This window comes from Catharus ustulatus, chromosome 1, assembly GCF_009819885.2.
Source record: "Catharus ustulatus isolate bCatUst1 chromosome 1, bCatUst1.pri.v2, whole genome shotgun sequence".
Classification (NCBI taxonomy): domain Eukaryota; kingdom Metazoa; phylum Chordata; class Aves; order Passeriformes; family Turdidae; genus Catharus; species Catharus ustulatus.
Genome location: NC_046221.1, coordinates 29,713,008 through 29,736,927, shown reverse-complemented (window position 1 = coordinate 29,736,927; position 23,920 = coordinate 29,713,008). Strand labels below are relative to the sequence as shown.

Below are 23,920 nucleotides of genomic sequence, written 5' to 3'. Positions count from 1 at the left end.
TGTCCAGTTCTCTCAATAAAATGAACTAGGCGAAAAACAAAAAAAAGCTGTGCATATAAATTTCGATACACATACACACACACACACATATTACTGCATTGTTGCATCCACAAAAACAGGAAAGTCCACAGAATAAGAACCTGTATGAAAATTGTAATGCCAACTGATTGCTGGATTTCTCTCAGTGCTTCTCTTTGGTTTGCCTGTCAAGAAGAGCTTTTGAGTTTAAGCCAGGCTTTGTTGGCATGCAGAAAATTGTATATATATCTGGTTGGACCTTTTGCTTTCCTAAGATGTAATAAGATGTATAAAAAACTTCTGTGAAGCTTTTATGTTTTGTATGCCTGTGATGTGTTTCATGTTGTATATATTGTTCATAAGTTTACAAAAGGTGTATGGAAGTAGAAAGTGGTTATTACTCTATATGTTATTGTAGGTGTTAAAATTAGTTATGGCCCAATAAATATGCAGGTTGTTATGACTTTTTGTTGAGAATTACAACTCAAAGCACTTTTTTTTTTTTATAATGTGTATTTCCTTTAAATTGAAAAACATTTCTGTGTATATAGCATATAAGTTTTACCTAAGTTGCCTTATGAGTCTTATTTAAGGAAAAAATTCTGAGGAATTTCTCTGTGAGGATAAGGAGAAAATGTAGGAAAAGTGTGTAATCTGGGCAAGTTTTCCTGCTGTTTTGTGTTTTGTAATTGTAGGAGAAATGGTACACAGAATTCTAGTCTCAACTGAGTGTTCAATTTTCTTCATCTGAAGTTGAGTCACTTAAAAAATGAATAATAATTTTTAATGTGGGCTAAACCTCAAACGGTTTTGAACCTAATATGTAAATTTGTCTTCAGTTATAAAAAGTATCTCTGTCAGGGCTGAAAGATAGTTAAGAAGAAAATCAGACACTTTGATAATTTTGCTTTTATATATGCAGTTTTCATATTTCTAGTGTCATTATTCTAATTGTTTTGCCTTTATTCTAAAACAATACAACATTATCCCAAGTCACATCTTTATCATTTTGGAGCCTTAATTTAAAACAGAATTTCTGCAGCATAGTGTAGAATCCACCTACTTTTCTCCCATGTACTTGTATTAGCTTTTCAGTGAGCAGTCTTCCACACCGTGCCTTGCCTATTTATTCTACCCCGAAAGCACTGGGGTGTGAGGTAGGAAATGACATCTTACCTCATCCAAGGCAAGCTCTGAATCCTGGGCCACAGTTTCCCTTTTTCCACCCTCTTGACTAAATGCAAATTGCGACAGAAGATGGGTTGAACAGTAGGAGTTGAAATAAATTCAGACAGGGGACAGAATGGTCTTCTGTATTGTGACTGAATACCCAAAGCACTGCCCTAGTGGGTAATAAAAATAAAAAAATTGTAAAATCAAAGAAAAGAGAGATTTTTCACGAAGCAAACATTGTATTTCAAGCTACATTAAGTTTGTACTGTGCCAGCCATAATTTCACAGATAACATGGGATTTAAGCACTACCATGACAGGCTATATACTACCTTTACACATACCTGGAAACCATCTCTCTTGAGTAGGGCTTGGAACGCAGAGACTTAGACAAAGAAGAAATTTTTCCTTGATATTAAAAACAGGTAACAGTATTCCATCAGAGTTTAAAACCGTATTTGTGTTTTAACGTGAGTGGTACTTACAAATTTACTGAAATTGCTCTGGAGTGCTAAGATGCTGAAGCATGCAGAGCATCTGTACTTTTAGGAAAGAGAGAGAATACAGATTCTGTTCTGATATTTGTGTTTGCACCAGCATTTTACAGTGCTTATGTAGATGATTTGGATCAGACAAAACTGTAAAGAAATCCATACCATTGTCTTTATCTCCTATTTGTTTCCTATTTTTAGAAAAAACAATCTTAGGGAAGGTACTTCATATACAGTTACTTCTGTGTATATATTCTGGATTTTTTGTGCTTATTTTTTGACAAAAAGCATGTACTTCACTATTTTTTAAGTAGAGTTGATAACATTTTATTGGAGTTTCTATTCCATGTGGAGTCGAAACTTTCTAGGACAGTTTTTTGGATGGATTTTTGGTTTTTGGTTTTTTGATGTGATTCCTTAAAAAGAGTAGAAAATGATCCTGTTCTTCATATCCATTTAGGACATCTTATTAAATCAGAAACATTTTCCCAGTATTAGTTTGCCTACTTGAGGCTGAGGATGAAGAAATATTTTTTTCTGAAGGTTGTCAGCACTGTTAAGGAGTATGCAGGCAGAAGATGGTGTGTTAGCATTCTTCTCAAAATATCGATAAGCCATTTTGAACACTTCGAAAGATCTCTGTTCTAGCTTGGATACTGTCACATGAACTGAAAAAAAAAAAAAAAGGTTGAATGACTTTGAGTAAAAGATTGTGAAAAATACAGCTCCTGACCTGAATGTGGAAATATTTTCAAAAGTTTTGCTGGACAGCTAAAGCTGAATTTATGTCTGTAGACCTTTATGGCTTTGACTGTAATTTCAAATATGAAGGCAATGCTTTTTGGATGTGACTGTTTTAAACTCATGCATGAGAAAGGGAAATAGTTACATTGTTGTTGTAGTAGAGCATATTTTCTTCCTGGTACTTGACTAAGAAAAGTGTGAAAAAAATGGAAGACAAGAATTTAACTTAGGTAATAGGTAACATAACATAGGTTTTGCTTTTAATTACAGTTGTGGACTATTTGGCAAAATATGAGATGAAAGCATAATCGTTGCTGAAAAAAACCCTAGAGACATTGTTTTAAAACCTTTAGAAAGCAGTCAATTTCTATTATATTTATTTATTTATTTTTTAATTTGGGTAATAAAAGGTGTGTGGAGAGACCTTGGTGACTTTCTATATGATGTGTGTTTAAACATTCCTCCAAAGTTCAGAAAAATCCTTTTTTAGGATGAGTCTCAATCACCTCTATCATACATCTGCTCATTTCACACTGCTGCTTTTGTAGTTATTGACATCATTGTCATAAGATGCAATGTTTTGTGTATACAATCAGGTATATGAATACTGAAAAACATATTACAGTAATTTCACGATTACAAGCTGCACCTGATTATAAGCTGCAGCTCCGGATGTCGGCAATGTTTTGGTCTTTATCAATACATAAGCCACACCTGATTATGAGCCGCTCTGTCATTCACAGCGAGGACCCACGTGCAACAAAGTTGCCAATTAGTAACAGAATCGTGGGATCGCGGGGTTTACTGGCTCGACTTGGGGCTGGGCGGACTCAGCCCACCCTGGGCTGCCGATGGGGCCAGGTGGCCCAGCTCGGTGCTGCCACTTGGCAGGGCCGCTCGGGGCCCGGCTGCCGCTGCCACTGGGCTTGCTCGCCCCTGGCCCGGAGCTGCCCCGCGGCGGCAGGCGGGAACGGAGCCCCCCTGCTCCCGCGGCACTGGTGGGAGACGGGCGCAGAGGCCCCTGCCTCCCCCCCAGGCCGCAGGGCCGGCAGGATGGAGCCCCCCGCCTCGCCCCCGCGCTGCCGGCACAGAGCCCACCTCCACCTGCCGCACAACAGAGTAGCCGATTTATAACAATCCGCAATTCTGGGTTTTGCTCGGCTCAGCACCCTGGCTGGCCCTTCCGGGGTTGGAAATTTCCAAATTTTTTTCATATATTGGCTGCTCCTGAGTGTAAGCCGCGTTTCCGTGTTGGGAGCAAAATTTTATTCAAAATGGTGTGGCTTATAATTGTGAAATTACTGTACATAATAGAAATAAAATAAAAATAATTTTTTGTCAGTCTTTAATTTGTGTGCTTGTCCTGGTCAGTGTCTAATCCACCAGCTTCTAATTACAGCTGATAATAAAATTTGTTGCTTAAGATATTTATTTATTTATTTATTATTTTTATTTTTTTAACATAAAATTGTGTTTTTTTTGTCATAATTCAAATGACAAAGCAATGAGATTATAGGTGATTTTATCAATAAATATTTGCATTGACTACCCTCGAGGCCCGCCAAACTCCATTGCTTATAGTTGACAGTAACATTGAAATACATCCAATTAGTGAAGATAAACAATTTTATGGAGGCCACACATAGTCACAGGTGTTTTTATTTAAGAAAATTTGGTAAATGAAAAACGTTGGAAAAGCCATTCTTATTACTGTGTAAACTATGTATGAGAGTGGGAGGGAAACACCTCCTCCAACACCTCTTAAAACTGAATTTCAGTGTTGTATCCTGTTTATAGCTCCTATGAAGTGTTACAGAACTGTTATATAACTATTGTTCAAGTCCTTGGCTGCTACGTTTTCCCTTTTCAGGTCACATAATTTGCTAAATGTACCATTTTAGTTTCAGGTTTAAGATCCTGGATTTTTTTTTAAGTCTAAGAACTATTACAATGCCATATTTTGCTGATTTAATTAATAAAAGCCGTATTAAGTCCTGATGTTTGTAATAATAAGTGCCAAAATAATGGCTCTAGAAAGTCCTGTTCTTGGTTCACTCTTTGCTTCTCTACTTTTCCCAGGTTTTTCTGTAGAAATAAAATTGCAGGTGCAAAGTTCACCTATTCTCTTATTTACTATTTTTGTACTCATTACTAGGTCACAGTGTTGTGGCTATTATGCACATTTGACCATTGTTCACTCAACTCCTGCACTTTAAAGAAACGATTTACAGTTATTTTTCATTTATTGCTGAGATATTTAATGTGGGAAAGATGGTTATGTGCATGACGAGTTCTAAGTGGATCTGAGTTCAAGGGTTTTATGTAATGGCAACTTACTGAAATAATTGCTTTGTTATCCTGCACATAGTTAAAATAAATTGAAAAAATTGTATCTATCTGATTCCGAACTGCAGGGGTTTGCACAATTCTGTTAGACAAAAGTTACTGAAGCTGATAGTTTTTAGAATACCTGAGAGGTCTGCAAAAATTCAGGTTTTGAGAGCAACATTTGTTTTCTGTGGCATGACCACTGGAGAGTTTTTTTCTGGAAGGTTCCCATTTATCTTGATATTGTCCAGCTTCTTTACTCACTGGCGGCTCTGGCAAAGGAGATTTTATAGTGCTGCTGGAAATGACCATGTTTTGTGGTTGACTCAAGGATAAGAAAAGTGATTTGAAATAGTCCTGAAAAAAACAACTTAACTATTAAATATGCACTTTAATAGTTAAGAATTAGATCAAAGAGTGTTTCTGAGCATTTTGTGTTTACTTGCTGGTTTTTACAGTACTTGTTAAGAAGGTAAAGTATGTTCTCATTTTCTTTGTACCCATAGCTCTCATACAGCTACAAAAAATTACTAATATGCATTGCAAAAAGCTATTAGCAGTTTTGATTGTTGTTTTTTTTAATTACAGTTTGTATTATGTAAATCAGTGTTCTGTATTTTCAGTTTGTCTCTTTTTTTTTTTTAATCCAGATTCCACCAAGAAAATTAAGGATGTCTTAGAAGAATTCCATGGCAGTGGTGTGTTAGCAAAATATAATCCTGAAGGGGTAATTTTTCTTGTTTTTTAATGATCAGAAATGATGGGGACAATTTGCAAATTCTATTGCCATTGTAAGCATTTGAAATAGAAGATTATTTATAAATGATGTGTTTGGGATATTTGGAAGGGTTTGGAAAGCAAAAAACAAGGATGCCATATGATCTAGAATATCTCTATAGTCAGTTGGGCTCTGTTATCCCAACTGTATCCCTTCCCAAATTCTTGCGACCTTCAGCTGACTCACTGGTGGGCTGGTGAGAAAAGACCTTGACTCTGTGTACGTAACTAAAACATCCCTCTGTTATCAACACTATTCCCAGTACAAATCCAAAATGTAGCTCCATGCCAGCTACTGTGAAGGAAATTAACTCTATCACAGTCAAAACCAGCACACAGATCCCATTCCCCTTTCCTGTCCCACCCACCCAAATAAAAACCAAACACCTCAAACACCTCCACAACTCTTATGATAATATTAATATGGTTTTCAAGTCTCTGAAGATTGGAAATGTTAAGCATATTTTCAAAAGTTGTAAAAGTGAAGTCCATTAAGATTTCTTTTAAAATTCTGTTTCCTTTATGTGGTTTCTGGAAGTGGGATTTTCTGATGTTATGAAACAAAGAATTCAGCTGAAAAAAAGCAGTGTATGCACATTGTCATTACAGATTCACCACTAGACAAAGTATTCTGATTTGGCTGGAAGAAAAAGGCAAATTGTTTTCTTGTCTTTTCTTATCCTCAATGGGAATTTGCATTTGCTTAGCACATCCTAATAGTGTGATTCAGAATGTAGCTAAATAAAAACCTTTTTCAGTAATGTTTCTCATAGTAGTATTTCTAACTGTGCTGTCATTATATGAAATTCAGGATAGAAATGTGCTAACCATTATGAAAATTAATTGGTCTTACATTTCAGGTTGTAAAATGCAAGTAATTATTGACAACATATTGGCAATAATATAATTATTGTCAACTAATAAGTTATAGCTTATTAAGTGTTGAAAAATCATTTGATGCTTTGAACCTGGCCGGGCATAATGCTAGTCATTTTAGTCAGTTTCTGAGGAAAAAAATTAATAATTCAGTGAAATAGTGTGAGTTGATCCTGTAAATGATCATCTTAGATTTCCAGGTTTCTAGTTAAGTATGTTTATAGAATATAAATGGATGGGAATGCTGTGATTGTCCACAGGCTGTAGGACCTCCTTTACCTGCTTTTTGTTAGAATGTATACATACTTCTGGTTTTGTTCTTTTTTTTTTTTTTTTTAGGAAAAATGTGTACTGATAAAATGGTCTTAAACTATTATGTGTTTTTTTCTTCTAATTCTTCATGTTTTCAGTCATCATACAACATGTTCAGTTTTATGAAGTACACCTTTTAAAATAACTGCACTTATGTGTATTTAAATAATATGTTGTCATATAGGTAACATATTTTCAAATTGTCAATTGTATATAAACATGATTACCTAAAGTAGTGTGATTAGTCTCTTTTAACAAAGTCATTCTTCCAATTTGGGGCTACATGGGAGTTGAGTCATGGCAAGATGAGTGCCCAGGAGAACTGCTCTGACTGAAGCCAGGTGAATTGGCAAATTCTGTGCAAAGCGGGAATTAATAAGCACAGTTGGTCTTGAAACAAGTCTGTGACTCTGCATGGTGCCTCCCTGTTCTTCATTTCACAGCTATTCATTTGCAGGATTCTGCCAGTGTATTGAGACATGCAGAGCAGCAGAGTACTCAGGGCAGGGAGCAGGACAGGAGGAGGGTAGGGGAAGGAATTCAAGACAGACACCCTGTGATGAATGTCTTCATCAGGAATCAAGCTGTTCACTCACTACTCCTGGGTCAGTACTGGACCTAGGCTAACCCTGACAGCTTTTGTACTTTGCTGCTTAGCACTTAGACTTCAGGGAGTGCAAATAAAGAAAACACAGCTCGCAGTGAACTACTTTGGATCTAGTAAGATTTGTTAGCTCAAGGTTTGTGCCTTAAGCTACCTGCTGAACTGGAAGCCAAGTGGCTAAAATTTCCTCTGACACTGAGTGAATATTCTATTCTGACAAGTGAACTGCCTTTGCACAGGTGTGTCTGTATTTCTGGCATGCATTCAGCATGCTGTGTGGATAAACTCTTTACAGAATAATATGCAAGTTGATTTTATGTGGTTGAATGAGGACTCTGGATTGGGTGTAAGAAATTAACTATTATCTGTAAGTGAGATGACAAAAGTTAACTGATCCAGCTGGCATCAATCTTAGTGCAGCTATTTGTTTCTGTATATTCTGGACAACACTTTTGTTGCTTTGTTTTGTAGAGGATATCATTGTATTTTCATTTTACTTCTCTCTTTTCTAGATCGTTATCTTATAAACACTTCGTATGATTTAAATCTTGTTCTACCAAAAGATGATGCCAGTTTTTTACCAATAGACCTGGGTCATAGACCTATGATAATTTCAGCAGAGTGATATATTTATTTAAATATTTACTTATATATTTAAAGGGTTCAGGGGTTTATTGCACTCCATTGGTTCTACAATGCAATTTTTTATCACAAGCTGATGTAATGGAATGAAAATATCAAAAGAAAAGCCATTGGTATTCAAAACTTGTTACCTGAAATAATCTGGTTTGTTTTTACATTATTTTATATCTTGTTGAGTGAGTGGATTTTGGGATTAGGGAAAGTGGTGTATATACAGTAATTTCACGACCATAAGGCGCACCGAACTATAAGGCACACCCCCTGGGAGTAGGCAAAATTTGCAACTTCGTAGATCATGTAAGGCGCACTGGACTATAAGGTGCACTTTTTTTTTTGCAGCGAGGATCCGCCCCCAGCTCCCCCTGCGCGGTTGCTGGCCGAGGCCCTGCCTCAACCCGGCAGCCATTGGCCCCTGGGCCCGCCTGTACCCAGCGGGGCCAGGCTATGCATGCAGCTGCTCGGCCCCACCTCCCTGGGCCGGGCTATGCCCGCCGCTGCTCCGTGCTGCCTCCATGGGGCTGGGGCATGCCCGCCGCTGCTCGGCCCCACCTCCCCGGGGCATGCCACCGCCGCTCTGTGCAACCTCCCCCGGGGCCAAGCTATGCCCGCTGCTGCTCGGCCCCGCCTCCCTGAGGCCAGGCTATGCCCGCTGCTGCTTGGCCCCACCTCCCTGGGGCTGGGGCATACCCGCTGCCGCTCTGTGCAACCTCCCCCGGCCGGACTATGGCTGCCACTGCTCGGCCCCGCCTTCCCGGGCCCACCTGTACCTGACAGGAGGGGCGCCATGGGCCCCTGGCCCCGCCTCCACCCGGCAGCCATGGGGCCCCGGGCTCCCGGCCCCACCTCCACCCAGCTGCCACGGCAATGCGGTCCCGCCTGTACCCGGCAGGAGGGGCGCCGCAGGCCCCTGACCCTGTCTCCACCTGGCTGCCACAGCAACGCAGCCCTGCAGGCCCGCCTCCACTCAGCTGCCGCGCCCCCGCAGCCCCACCTCCACCCGGCTGCCACGGAACCGCGGTCCCTCCTTCACCTGGCTCCACAGCCCTGCTGGCTCCCCCCACAGCTCGCAGCTCACACTTCCGTGTTGGCAAATTTCTGAACTTTGTCCATATATAAGGCGCACCGGATTATAAGGTGCACTTCTGGGTTTGGGACAAAATTTTAGTCAAAAGGGTGCGCCTTATAGTCATGAAATTATTGTAATTTTCAGAAGGTTATCTACTGCAGAGAGTTTATTTATGGAACTTTTACTCTCTGCTTTCAATATAGCGGAGATGCCTAAAATTTCTGCAAATGCTATTGAATGCCTGCCCTTTCACGTTCTTCTCTAAGTCTATATCAAAGACGTAATTAAGAATAGATTTTATACATGGTATAGGACTCAGTCTAAGACCAGCCTCTTGGAAAGCCGGGATTGATAAATATTCTTTTGATCATTTGACTTCTATTTACATTAATTAATTTCATCCATTTCACTTCATGAGGAGCATTGAATAGGTTGGCAAGAATTAGTAAAACAGATAGAGCTAAAGACAGTGTCTAAATGAGCAGTAAGTACACTGCATTGTGTGCTTGTAGTCCAGGTGTTGTCATCCTTTTTTGAGTGCATCCTGATTTTTTTTTTACAGAGGAGTCTATTGGCTTTCTTGGCCACCTGGGCACATGTGCTGGCTCATGTTCAAATGGCTGTCAGCCAGCATCCCTACCTCCTTTTCTGCTGGGCAGCTTTCCAGACAATGTTCCCTCAACCTGTGGAGCTGTCTGGGCTCACTGTGACCCAAGTGCTGGAGCCAGCACTTGGCTTTGTTAAACCTCATATCACTGACCTTAGCCCACTGATACAGCCTGTCCAGGTCCCTGTGCAGAGCCTTCCTACCCTCAAATAAGAAATCAAAGCTCTTGCCCAACAGGGCATCGTCTTCAGACTGACTAAGGTGCAAGTCATACCTTTGTCCAGATCATTGATGAAGACATTGCACAGGACTTGGTGAGTCCTGGGAAACACCATTTCTGACTGGCTACCACTTGGATATAACTCCACTGACCCCCACTCCCTAGGCCCAGCCACCTGGCCAGTTCATTACCCAGCAAAGGGTGCACCTGTCTGAGCCATGAGCAGACAGCTTCTCCAGGAGGAAGCAGTCTTAAAGGCTATACCAAAGACCTTAGAGGTCTTTTCCAAGCTTAATGATAATGATTCTTCGGAAGTCCAGGTAGACAATATCCTCATCTACTAAGCAGGTCACCTTGTCATGGAAGGAGATTAGTGTCAAGGACGAAGGAGTCAAGCAGGATCTGCCATTATGAAACTTCTGCAGACCTGTCCTGATGCCCTGGTGCTCCTGTATGTGCCATGTGGTGGCACTGAGGATCATCTCCGTGACCTTCCCACTTGGATTTAGAATATTCAATTTTGATAACTGAATCCAGTTTCATTTACAGCTTTTCTTGGTAACAATTTTTTATGCTTTTTTAAAGTACACACTGAAGAAAGACTAACATTATAATTATTTATCTTTCTTGATTTCTGTCATTGCATGTTTAGAAATAAATTGCTTGCACTGTCTAATAAAGACTAGAAAGCTGACTTAGAACCATTTTCTTGACTTATGTGCTAATGCAAGAAAATGGGATAGTCCATCTAATGTCTTGAAGCTGCTCATCTAAATCACTAACCTTTCACTAAAAATATTTCTATTGTAAAAACAGAGCTTGAGTGTTATGACACTGCACTAATGTATGTATGTTCTTTCTTTCCTTGCATGTGTTACAGAAACAAGATATACTTAATCAAGTAAGTAATGTTAATTTGATTTTTTTCTTTCTTTATGCATAAGTGCAGCATATTTTATTTTGTAGGCTTCCATTGAGATGTATTTATTAATAAATATTGCATGTGGCTATTCTTTCAGATAACAAAGTAATATTTAAATGTGCAACCAGAATGCGTTCCTTTTCTACTGGCAGAATTTTTCACTGAGTGAATTTCACTTTTGTTATTCACAGTACATAATTCTACTAACATTAATTGATTTGAATATGAGAAATAAGTTAAGAGCAAGTAGTTGACTTGTTCCATACTTGTCACAGAAATTTCTCTTTACTGTGAGGCCTTGCAATGGTCTGTATAATTCTGAAATGACAAGAACACTTCTCAGGAAAAAATGCTGATTTCTGTAACCGTATAATAGCATTTATATGTAGCAGGCTTAAAATTGCTGTTTTAATAATTTGAATAAGGCTTATGGTGTGCTTTAAGCAATTGTGACTTCACAGCAATTGCAAGAGAAATGGTTAAAATGCTGATCATCAACCCAAGAAGCTATGCTTGAAGAACTTCAGTAGCCTAAAACCAGGTATAGAAGCAAAATCAGGGAGAAAAAAGAAGGAAGGGAAGAAGGACTAATCAAATGAATCAAATGGACTAGTTTTTTAAGTGACCTAGTTATTCTTTCTTTGTGACACAAAGATGTTAAAAAGCTTCAGCTCTGCCATTGTGGGAAGCAATGAGAAAGTCAGGAGAGTAAAGGGTTAGTTTTGTAGGAACTCCTCACTTTGTGGGATCAGAGGCCAGTCGTGCTTTTGGAGATATGTTAGTAAGTGCAGAACTCCCCATTCACAGCAGGCCTTTCTCCAGATGAACAACGTTATTTCTTTATTTTCTTTAAACAGACTGACTTCAGAGGGTCCTGAAAAAGAAGGTTTCAGCATTAAAGCAGTCTGTGACCAATCTCATCAGTATTTATCTAATTACCTTTTTCAGTGAGTAGGTGAATAATAATAGAATCAACAAATTAAATGAAATTTGGGAATTAATATCACATTGGAAAAGCTTGACGATGTAATGGACTATGCTAAATGGAATGAGATGCATGTGTGCAGAGTAAAGTGTGGTGTGCCCTGGTCTAACTGGCATGGTCAGATAAATTGACATGTATGCAGTTGATCACAAGATGAAAAGAAAGTATCATTGTGGTTTAGTCATGAAGAGGAGGACGATGTTACTGAAATGTTGCAATAGTGTTCATTTGGCCATGGTAGTCTGGGAAGAAGACAAAACTTATAAAAAGAGGTAGTGTCTTAGGCCCATTGACATAAGTGGAAAAAGTTAAAATTTCAAGCACACGGGAATATGGTTTGAAATTTTGTGTTCTTTGCCTCAGCTATGTTCTTTGATGAGACAGAAGATATTAAATTACTGTAAAAATCTTGCCTTATTATAATATATTAAGAGTATTAAGTATTTTTGCTACAGATAGGATGATACAATTTTCTCTAAAAAAGGTACTGCAGAAATCACATCTTTCTACTTTTGTCCAAATGATGGGATGAAGTGAACTCAAATTGGAACTAATTTACAGAAGGTTTGTAGGATGTGCAGAATTATAGCATATATAATGTAGGAGAAGTCTGTCCCTCACCTGTAAGAAGCTTAAGTTGTATCTTTCTAGCTGCAAAAGAAAATAATGTCACATCTTGTGTGTATCACCACTAGTAAACTCCAGTTTTCAGACACTGGGTACTCTTTTTCTGGCTCTGTGGGCAAAATTTCTAGGGAAAGCTTTCTGAATACCTAGAGAGTTGGGAAACCTGCCAGGCAGAGATGTTGGCAGTCAGGCTGTGAGCCTGCTTTCTGTGAAGCATGTTGAGGGCATTGAGGTGTAAAATATTTCAGATAGTCAATTTCTGCTGCAAAACCATTCCGTTTTGAACGTTTTTTATTATCTTTGCTCTCTCTATCTCCTCTTGTCAGTCAGTGCTACCAGTGCTAATCTTCCTCTTTGATATCCTCCTTTCCTTTTGATATACTTCTCTGCCTTAAGAACTTATTTTTATGTTTTTTTTCTTTACATTGTTGTATTGCACAATACCTTATGTTTAAACTTTATGAGCCTATTACTACTTCCATTTACATGTCACATGTTAAAAAAGCCAGCTTAAAGAGCTTTAGACAGACTATTTAATTATGATGGGGGAGTTGGTTTGTTTTCATTATGAAGAACAATATATTATGTTTTGTATTTTTTAATGTGATGGCTTCAGCTATGCTTGGTTCACCTGCATGGTGATTATGTTTATGAAACTGCATAGGGAAACAAAATGTAGCAAAAATACTTTCAGTCATAATTTATTGCAGGAATTAATCAACAAATGGAAATGTCTTGAAATCTTGCATGGTAGAGATATTGATATATATATAAATGTATGCAAGTATAATTGAGCAGATGACGCTGCTCATGTTCTTTTAATTATTTCTAATCTATACTCTTAAATAGCGGGGAGGAGATGGTCCAACTTAGGTCAATTAGTATAGCTGCACTTCTAAAATCTAAACATTTACTTAGTATAAGGTGGATGTAACATGTTGACAAAAGGAATGCGACATTTTAAACCTTTCTGTAATGGTATATGCTATTATTCCAAGTGAAGGAAGTTAGGTTCAGATTGTGTTAAATCTCAGCAAACTCTTCATTCATGAAGTGAAAGTTTGTTGATTTGTATTCTTCAGAGCATTTAGGAGGGAGGGATGAACAATAACAGCTAGCATGACATTCTCATTATTGCTTTTCTTACTACAAGTGTTGTAGCAAGCATTTTTAAAAAATTTAGCAGAAATAATCTCCTCAAAAATTTGCAATAGGTAGACATGGTCATTACAGGTAAAATGTGTGAGAATACCATTGTCAGAGAACATGCATAGAAAAATTATTTTTCTTAATTTTAAGCATATAATGAAAATAGCAATTCAGACGTGTTTGTCCATGAGTAAGTTTTTACACAAGCTGCACATGCAGATAAATTGTTTGTTTCAACCAGAACTTTTTGTCATTACTGATGTTTTTCCGAGATTCATTAATTTTGCTATTTTATTTGGCTTTTTTCTAAACCATGCCACCTACCCCATTTTTCCTGACCAATTCTTCTGGGTCAGAATGCTAACTATCTACTTTTCACTTTGTTTGATATGTAATGATTTTAATTAGAATCTGAAGGATAATCTTCTACAAGAGCTGTCTAAAAGAATGTGATTTATCATTCTTCTTAAAAAAAAAGAAAAAAACCCCACCTTTGTATAGTAAATGTAGCATAATTAGTAAAAGTTAAGTATTAAATACAAGTACTTACGTGTGTAGTACTTAAGAATATACAAACTTATGCATATATAGAATTATATATTAAGGAAAACCTGCTGATAAAAAAAAAGTTTGTTTGTTTTTTTTTTAACGTGCATGTAAGATTGGGATGAGACTGCAGTAGCTGGTGAATACATTCCAGACTTATTTTGGTAATTAGTATCAATTTATTTTGATAACATGAGAATGTTATGCTTAAAAATATAATTATTGCATAAAAATTTGAGTTTTCCCATTTCCATTTTCGATGTTTTGTTGAGCCTAGTTCTTTGAAGAGCTGGAGGAAAATTTTGGCAGTAATTTATGTCTGTGTATTGGTAATATTCAAATATTATTTTTCCATATGGACTATTTGGTAGGAGCAGCCTGTGAGAGCATGTGGGGTTTTAAAAATTTTGTTTTAAACATTTGTATCAGTAGATACTAATTTGAATGCTGATAGAGCTAAGAAATAGTTTTATTTGGTTACCACAATTCTAAAAAATAATTCTGTAAAAACTGTATTAAATGGAATACTTAGATCAGAATGTGCTAAGAACTTTGAAGTTAAACCAAATTTTATCCTGATACCCAAAACCAGTCTTCATGAGGAATTCCAAATTTGATTTGAATTTCTGCTCTATGAACATTTGCAATGCATTTTAAACTCTAAGAACTTGCACATTCTCATGTGATTCATAGGGTTTAGCTTGTCAATTCTTTGTATGTAGTCTCTCCACTTTTTCTCCACATTTTTGGCAATGTCATGTTTTGAAATGGGATAATTGATGAATCTTCAAGACTTTGAGTTTTATGGGAATGCTTTAGCACTGGTATTCACAGCTAGTCACAAAATTGTCCCTACTGCACTCACATTAGTGTTTGCCATTCCTGTAGCACTATGTGTGAATCAAGGCGCTGTAATATCTACTCTTACTCAACACTTCATTTTTTACATGTTGGGCCAATGTAAGTAGTTTAAAAAGAAGTAATCAGTTAAAGGAACTTACCCAACCCCAAAAAATAACCCAGAGCAATTACTGTCAGTAGATGAAAGCTGATTATATTTTTGGCACCATTTGGAGATCAGACAATATAAATTCAAAAGTTCTTAATTGAAAATTACATTTCAACATAATTCTTTTTCCATTATCTGTGAAATGTTCTTTTTAATAAATGAAAACCATATGTCATGGAAGTCTCTTGAAATGATTTTTTTTTTCTTTTCTCTCTTACATTCTGTTTTTCAGGATGCTGAAAATAGTGGCTTATGTTGAAATATTTTGTACAAATCTAAAAGAAGAAAAGACCAAAGAGAATGTGGTATTTTAAAAGAATTTATGGGTGGAGATTAATTTCAAACACTAGATCATGTCTGGTTCCCATTTATGTGGCCAATGTGGTGGGGAGAAATAAAAGGGGTATTATTCTGCCCCTCCCTGCCCTACTTTATCCACAATGGCAGCTCTTTTGTCAAGAGACCATTAATTTTTTGGTGTCTTGTGAAGAGAAAGAAAGTAGAGTGATACAACTTCTCTCCCTTCTTTTCAGCCTGTCATCCAGAAGAACTGGTTGTTGTATTCATACCAGTTAGGAAAATATAGGAGACAGTTAGACCTCTTTTATTGCTGTTTTTAGGATGGATCGTGAGTCAAAAAATTCCCTTTCCTTAATAAATTATTGGTTTTCTTCAAATATGTTAGTATACTAGGGGTTAAGATACTGTGTAGCAAAGTTAAAAAACTTCTATATGAAAAGATGCAAAAATTTCCTTGTAAATGTCCTCTTTTTCACTGAGGAACCATGTTTTCTGTATTCCCCATATTGGGATATACTGACTTTTGATGTCTATACCATGTAAAGTTCTGTGTGTTGACAAAGAACATATATATAAATGCATAACTCTTCAAAATCTGCATACTTGGATTTTTTTTGGTTTTACATATCTGTGTTTAAAGCCGAAAACTGAGTTAAAAATTGAACAGCTTAACTGCTCTAGGAGAAAGGACAAAGTCAAATAAAAACTCTGTTTGTAGATGGGATTCAACCTCTTCCTCTCTGTTGCTGAAGGTGTTAGAAGCATTAGAATCAGGCATTTTAAAGCACCTCCATAGCCTGTGTTAGCCATAATCAGGTTATAAAGACCTGTGGTTTTAGCTGAGTGTTGGCCTATATGTCTGACACAAAACCAGAAGAAACCTGAAATTGTCTGCTATTTTGCCAAGCAAAATCATAACTACTACTCACAAACCTGTCCTTCAATTCCTGTTCTTCCTGAGAATGATGCAGCCTCTGTGAAGTAGCACTAAATTGGCCTAATGTACTTATCAGTGTGTGCTTGAGATGAAGCACAACTTTTATCATTGTAATTGGAGATTTTTTAAAGCATATTAAACATAGACTGATGCACATTTCTTTTTCCTTGGAGTCCTTCGTGTTCTGCTTATCTAGGATTCAAAAGAAACTGAGGTGTGGGAAGCAAGAGCTTTGCTGTATGTCCTTGGTGTGGAGTAAGAAGAAAAGTAAGATACGTGCATTCTTTAGTGATGTTAGTAAGGTAAAAAGCATCTTACCACATATCTGAGATATGCATTGGATGCATTACAAAGAAATCCACATATGGTCATGTGGATTGTTTTAATGTCAGGTTTGTAGTATTTTGTGTGGTAATAGAAGCATAAAATTCCCAGACTACTTTTTTACTATGAATGAAGTGAGATTTTTAGTGCATCTAAAAACCCCAAACTATTTTTAATGGCTTTGTTTCTTCATAGTTGTGAATTCTTTAGTCAAAGTAATCCTAGGAGTTCTCTTGAAATATCTAGTTTATTCTGAAAACTTTATTTGATCAGTTGCCAAGTCTTTAGTTTCCTTGTGACTTCCACTTCTTTAAAGTTAAGATTCTTTAGGTTTTTGGGGTTTTTTTTGGTTCAATGATTGCCATTTGTTCAATTGTATTTTTTTATGTGTGGTTGAAGTTGAAGGTCTTTCATACGATTTTGTGTGGTATCTTAAGAAGGAAAAACTAGCGTTCAGATTTAGGGAAAAACAGTATCAGCTAATAGTTTGGGCACCAAGATCATCAGTTCCAAGACCTCTGCCATGGGCACGGACACCTTCTACTAGACCAGGTTGCTCAGAGCCCTTGAAAACTGTCAGGGATGGGGCATCCACAACTTCTGTGGGCAACCTGTTCCAGTGCCACACCATCCTCACTATAAAGAACTTCCTAATATCTATCCTAAACCTACACTTGTTCAGTTTAAAACCATTACACCTTGTCCTCTCTCTACCTACCCTTCTAAAAAGTCCCTCTCTAACTTTCTGGTCAACCCCCTTTAGGGATTGAAAGGTACTATAATGTCTCCCCAAAGTCCACTTCTGAACAACCCCAGCTCTCTCAGCTTGTCTTCGTAGGAGAGGTTTTTTGAGATACAGAAGGACAGCAAAAGGCCAGGCTAAAGAATTTTCTACATAATTGGCTTTTAAAATGTATTATTACAGAAAAATAGGTAAATCTATCAGGTGCTTGGTGAGCTGTTAAAGAGCTTGCCAGGAGCTTTTAGCTGCTGGGGTAGAAGGAATTATAGTTTTCTGAGGATGTACAGTAATTTCTTGATTATAAGCTGCACCATTTTGACTAAAATTTTGGTCCGAATCCGGAAGTGCGGCTTATACTCCGGAGCGGCCAATATATGGACGAAGTTCAGAAATTTGCCAACCCGGAAGTGCGAGCCTGCAGCAGCCCCACGCCCAGCAGCATCCGTCTGGCCCCAGTGGTGCCGACGCAGCCCCGTGCCGAGCGGCTAATTGGCAACTTTGTGAAAGTTGCACACAGACCCTTGCTGCAAACGAAAGTGCGGCTTACAATCCGGTGCGGCTTATATATGGACGAAGAACGAAATGTTGCTGACACCCGGAAGTGCGACTTATAATCAGGTGCAGCTTGTAATTGTGAAATCACTGTACTTTTAGATCTTATCACAGTTCTTCCCCTGAGTGCAGATCATTCTTTATAACTGAAAAAAACCTTTCCTGCCTGCTCCATCCCCATTTTCCTTAAGAGTCTCAGGCAGCTGCTCTAAGTAGGTTGCCTACAGATGTGGTTGAAATCTCTAATTCCAAATCTGGGCTCTGCAGCTCAATTCTACCCTTCTTCCCCACCTCATACACAGTAGTTACCCATTGATGCCTCCTTGATAGCCAAGATGCAATGGAGATAGGGTTATAAACAAGTTTGGAAGAAAGAATGATAACTTCTGCCTGTGCTTGCCTGGCCTAGATGTCACTTCCTCCCATACTCAGTATGTACAAAAATGGCATTGTGTCTGTCTTTCTCTTTCTAGACTTCTGTTCTAAGAAAAATAGGTTCTGTATGGTATTATCTTCTGCAGTTGCCACTTTTTATCCATATAGCTAGGGTTGCTTTAGTTGTATATATTCATATTTGAAAAAAATGTGTAAGATGTAACCGAGTTCTGTGATAAACTTATTGTATTATATTATTCTAAGAATAATATGAGGATAGTTCTTTACCTAATAATTTCTGTTTCATCTTGGTTCTTAATGGGCTATTTGAGTGAAGGAATTTTCTCAAAAGTAATGGGAGTTAGCAGACCAAATCCTAATTGTTCATAACTTCCTTGTAAAGTGAAGGATGCCCTAAGCCAAAAAACTTTCCCCCTCAGCACATTGGTTAGGTATGGGTTCTTTACCAAGAACAATTCAGTTGAAACTACAGATCTGGGCAAATCTCTGTATTTGCTTAGTCAGACATCATGACAAGAATGTTCTCACAGTATGTGGAAATAAAGACAGATTAGTCTGCTTTGTTTCACTGTAATGAAAACTGCTTCTTCTGTTCTTGATCATAAGAAAGTATCAGTGAATTTTTTGCACTGATGGATATTTATGTGTGCAATCTTTTCATGGCATTTACATTAAAAACCCCACAACTGTTAGATCATTTTAACTTATGCATACATCTGAAAATTTGATAGTAAAATATATGCAGGATGTGAGATGAAATGTTATGGTCCCAAAGGCATTGAGGTACCTTGCTGAGCAATCTATAATTGCTGTTTGCTGCTTCATTTAGCATCAATATATGATAGTGTGTATGGATGAATATTTATTTATATATGTGCAGTGCATGTATTTGTTCTGCTTCTTCTAGCATAGGTATAGATCCTGAACGGATTATTTCCTCTCTGAGTAAAGATAGCATCCAACTCTGGTATGGCAATTTAAGAAAAAAAAAAAGAAATAAAATCTTGTCTCATCTATTTTCTATAAAATTTACCTAAGTGTCTTAAATTTTTCTGTGTGCCCAGAAGTACTGCCTCAACAGCTGAAACATTTTGACCTCTTTTTTGATACATCTCTGTGAGTCCCTGCTCAGATCACCTCATTCATAGGAGTTCATCAGTAATATGTTCAGTCACATTTTTACAAATAAATATTTAATAATTTTGTTGGCGTAAACATACAGAAACCTTATTTTTACCTTTGGTGACTTTTCAGCTCTTTCCTGATATTTGAATGCTCTTTATAGACACAGGTTTGAATTTCATCAGGTGAATGGGAAATGAACCACGGTGATTCCCTTGGTGAGTTGTCTCTACCAGGAGGCATTTTTTCCCCACATGAGGAAAAATCTGTCACTTTTTTCTCTGCTTTCAGAAGGAATTGATGGTCTGAATTGTACTTGGTGCATAGGATATTTTTTTGGTTTTGATGTATGATATTATTTTTGACGTGGATAGTGGGAACCTTCTTTTCTGTGGCCGATCAGTGTCTTTGACATCACTATAAACTTTGGTCTGCTTCTTCTTTATCTGTTTGGAAGGAGCTTAGATAAAAAAAGCAAAACCCAGTACTTATGGAAGTTTAGGGCTAGGATTAATTTCGAAATTTTGAGGATAGTTAATAAAATGTTATGGATTTTCCCAAGAATTTATCGTGTAGGAAAATATGAAAATTTTAGATTTTGCTATGCATTGAGTCATAGTGAATCGAATTCTGTGTTTGCTTTCAGAAAAAAAAGAAAGTTGTTTAATGGTTTATACATTGGTTTTCTTTGCTAAAAATAATTTTTAAGTTAAATTTATACAATGTTGCCCATGTCTTATGTTTCTTCTCCTTTTCTCCAAGGTGAATGTATAATTTTTAGATTTTTTTTTCTTAATTTCAGGTGTTTTAGAAACATTGATAAAATCTGTAAGTAGGAATTAACTACTTCTAAAAATATACTAAAATCAATTTTATATGAATGTTATGGTTTAAATTAGCTGAAACTCTGTGGTGGTTTTAAATGTGTACTTCTCCGGAGTTGTACCAAAATTTTTCATTACCAAATGAAGTTTTACTGCCCAGTAATATGGAAGTCCTATTTTGTGAAGTTTCTTTTTGTAAAACACAAGAAAAGGAGCTCCAATAAACTTGGTGAGTCAGTTTGACATATAAAAATAAAAATTCAGTTTTATATGATTAGTGTAAAACTCTTCAATTCTCTATGACCTACAGGCAAGAATTTTGGTACCCTTTTTGTTAGAGTCAAAGCTGAAACTGCACAGATTTTTTTTTTTTAGACTCCCTCAGAAGATTTGGACCAAATTATTTGAAAGTTCTTTCATGTTTTTCTGATGCAACTATGTCCTATTTTATCTCTGTTATGTTGAAAATTTTCCTGAAATCCTTAAACTTGTGATCATAATCTCCCTTTGCCCTGATAGTCTCTTGTGAAATGGAATGAATTAATTAATGTGCCAGGCTAATTGTTGTCAGTTTGGTACATCCTCTCATGCTCTCATCCCCTCACTTGTGAAACGTCATGGAAAATGCTTTCTGAAATGCTAAATCCTTCTTTCTCAGGTTCATTTAAATTCAGCTAGAGCTTCTGGAAGGCAAGCAACTGTTGAAAATTAAGCAATTAGCCTGCATGCTTTAAAAAACCACATCCACCATTATGGTTTATATATTATTCGGCTGTTATTGATCTGAAGTGTTTAATTAATGTTTGAGAATTCATTAGCATAAATAAATTATTTTCAAATCGTACCAAAATTCTCTGAACTTTTCATCTGAAAAATTCTGGTAATGACAGTGAGATTTAAAAGGGAGATCAAGCATGATAAGGTGGAAAATTATTTTTCTCTGCTCTCCTTGTCTCTTTGCTTACCAAAACATTATGCAATACATTTGAAAAGTGGCTGGGTTTGGGGAGAAATGCTGATAATTAAAGGAAGGATACTTAGTTGCTGCAGCATTGCCCTATTTCAGAAAGGTAAAATTCCATGAGGAAAAAAGAAAATATTCTATAATTGCAGATTAGAGGAATGCCTATAATATTGTGTGTTGTTTTCTCTATTGTGGAAGTAGTTTTAAATTAAGCTGAGCAAATGTTTTGCATCTATGCGTGCTCTGTTCTAAATGAACCATACTCAGTACTTACTCTGTTTGGTGAGAATGCTGTAACACCTCTGTGCAGTGCTCCTCTCGGGATTTCTTTTAAGAAATTCTTCCATTTTTCTGTAGTCATGTAATAAGTTATGTGTATTACAGTGAGAGAGAGATGATAGAGGAGGCAGTATTTAAAAGTGAGCCTGTTTTTGAAAGATCACCCTTTGTCATCGGGAAGCTTGATGGATGATCCAAACTACTCCTAGGTCTGCTGTAGACTGGCTTAGTTCTCTTATTTGCTTCATATTCTTCATATATTCATTTACAAAAATAAGAACATCCAGTAATGAACTCATGTTAGAACTCAGTTCTAAGAGGATAATCTACACCAATTATGTTAGGTCCTCTAGAATGTTTTTCAGCTATGCAGTATTAGAATCCCAGATTTGGGGGTTTTAGGCTAAGAACCTAATAACAGGGCTCTACACAGAGATCTCCATTAGACAGGACTGGTTTTATATATTCTTTGTATACAGGATATGATTTTGTACCTGCATTTTTGGCCATTCTAAACATTTCTGATGTGTATTCAAGTAATTTGCCAGCTTCTAACTTCCTTTATAATTTAAAAGCTTTTGAATGTGCAACATTGTATGAATATTTCTGGTTCCCTGGGGGAATACAGGTCACAGAGCATGTCAGGACAGAGGATAAAGCACTTTCAGCTGAAGAAATCTGGCTGTAGAACAACCTTTAGAACAACTACACACTTTCTTTTGTCCTTTGCTGAGCTACCCTGATTGCTGGAAGTCAGGATGTCAAATATAATAAATGGACATGGCAGCCAAACCATGTGTTGCTTTAGTATCTCTTGTCTTTTCTAGCAGTTTGGAGCATGTGCTGGATGATACTGACTTAAATGATAATCTGGCCATCTTTACAAAATGCTGACAAGTTTGAACATCTTTGAGAAAGAAGGTCTTCAGGAAGAAAAAAGGACATAATTTTAAACTTATTTATTCATCCAGTTGTCTACACGGGTATAATTCCAAACCCAGTAAGTGAATGAAAAAATGGCATTAAGGATTTAGTTACTGCTGGCAGCTTGGAGAATCAATGCCACTCAAACAACAGTTTAAAAATCTAAGGTGGCTCTAAACTCAGGGAATATTTTTTGCAATATTTACATAAAAATGAGCAAACAATGTAAATAAAGAAAAGATTAATGTAATGTAAAGATAATTTACTTGGCCATCCATAAACCTAGTTTTAAATGAGATTATAATTTTGGTTTAGTTTCCATTTTCACTTAGCTGTTTTTTTGTGTATATGATTTAGTGAGATAGCTAAGACACATTTCATTAATGCACAATTTAGCAAAGCAATTTCACATTGTTAAAGTCAGTCGATTTAGTGATTAATGTATTTGTTATGCTTGTAGATAAAAAATACATTTATGTGGTGAATATTAGTGTAACTAATTACTGATTTACTTGGATGCTAATATAAATCTTTTTGCTATTGTGATTCATAGTTTATAAACAGTGAATTAAATGTCAGTGACTTTATTAGAGAGAAAAAAAGTCAAGTTTGTTGCACGAATGAAACAGTGTATGATTTGTTAAAGAGTGTAGCTGGACTGTCTGATGAGATAAAGATAGGGAGTCGGTGTCCAAGGTGTTTATTTCTGTTTTACACCCATCTTGAGCATTGTGAGCAGATTTTTTCAGTCTCTGCTATTTTTGCCTTCAAGAGGTGAGTTTTATTGGTTTCACTGCACTTCTTTCTCAGATGAGGGGTTCTGTTTTAGAAGCACAACAGAAATACCCTCTGGCCAATCTTGCATTCCTGATAATTATAACTTACACAAGAGTAGTCAGATTTTGCAATTTTTGTTGTTGGTCCCTCATAAGGATGATACACATTTAAGACATTAGCCTTCAGTAGTTAGGTCTTGATCTTAATGGGAAACTCCTTATTTAACGTGCACATAAAATTTCAATCTTATAAATACATTAAAAAGGTAAAAATCAAAGAAGTCAGGGGAAGAGAAGTCTCTCTGCTCCTAAGTGTTAAAATTATATTAAAATAATAGCAAAAAATATTTATCCTGGGACGCAGATTCCAAATTCACTGAAAATTCAGTTTCTGTTTTCTTTTTTTCTGGCATGGTTTCAAGCTGATTCTTGGATCCTTCCACATTCGGTATGCCTAACTAAAGGAGTTGCACTGCCACTTTTCTATGGAGAAACAGAGTATTCCTGAAGCATAGGGAAATTTCTCAGAGTCAATTTTGTGGTATCATTTGGGTTTATCTCTTAATTATATAACAATGACAAGTTGCTGTTCTGTTTGATCTATAAAGAAAGCAACACAATGTTTTATCAGATTAATAATTGATAAACTGTTTTAAAATCACAAATGTAATTATAAATATGCAAT

At 36.8% G+C, this 23,920-nt stretch overlaps 1 protein-coding gene across 8 annotated transcripts in view; it reads left to right on the top strand.

Annotated features, from left to right (window-relative positions):
• The window catches only part of DGKB (diacylglycerol kinase beta), a 412,441-nt gene that overhangs the window by 129,586 nt on the left and 258,935 nt on the right, over window positions 1–23,920 (top strand). For 6 of the 8 annotated variants that reach the window (XM_033067483.1, XM_033067474.2, XM_033067464.1 and 3 more), the window contains exons 3-4: window positions 5,404–5,480; window positions 10,738–10,758. In XM_033067483.1, the coding sequence (XP_032923374.1) occupies window positions 5,404–5,480; window positions 10,738–10,758 (98 nt within the window). The remainder of the gene's footprint in view (window positions 1–5,403; window positions 5,481–10,737; window positions 10,759–23,920) is intronic. The other 2 variants (XM_033067507.1, XM_033067491.1) reach the window with 1 other exon arrangement.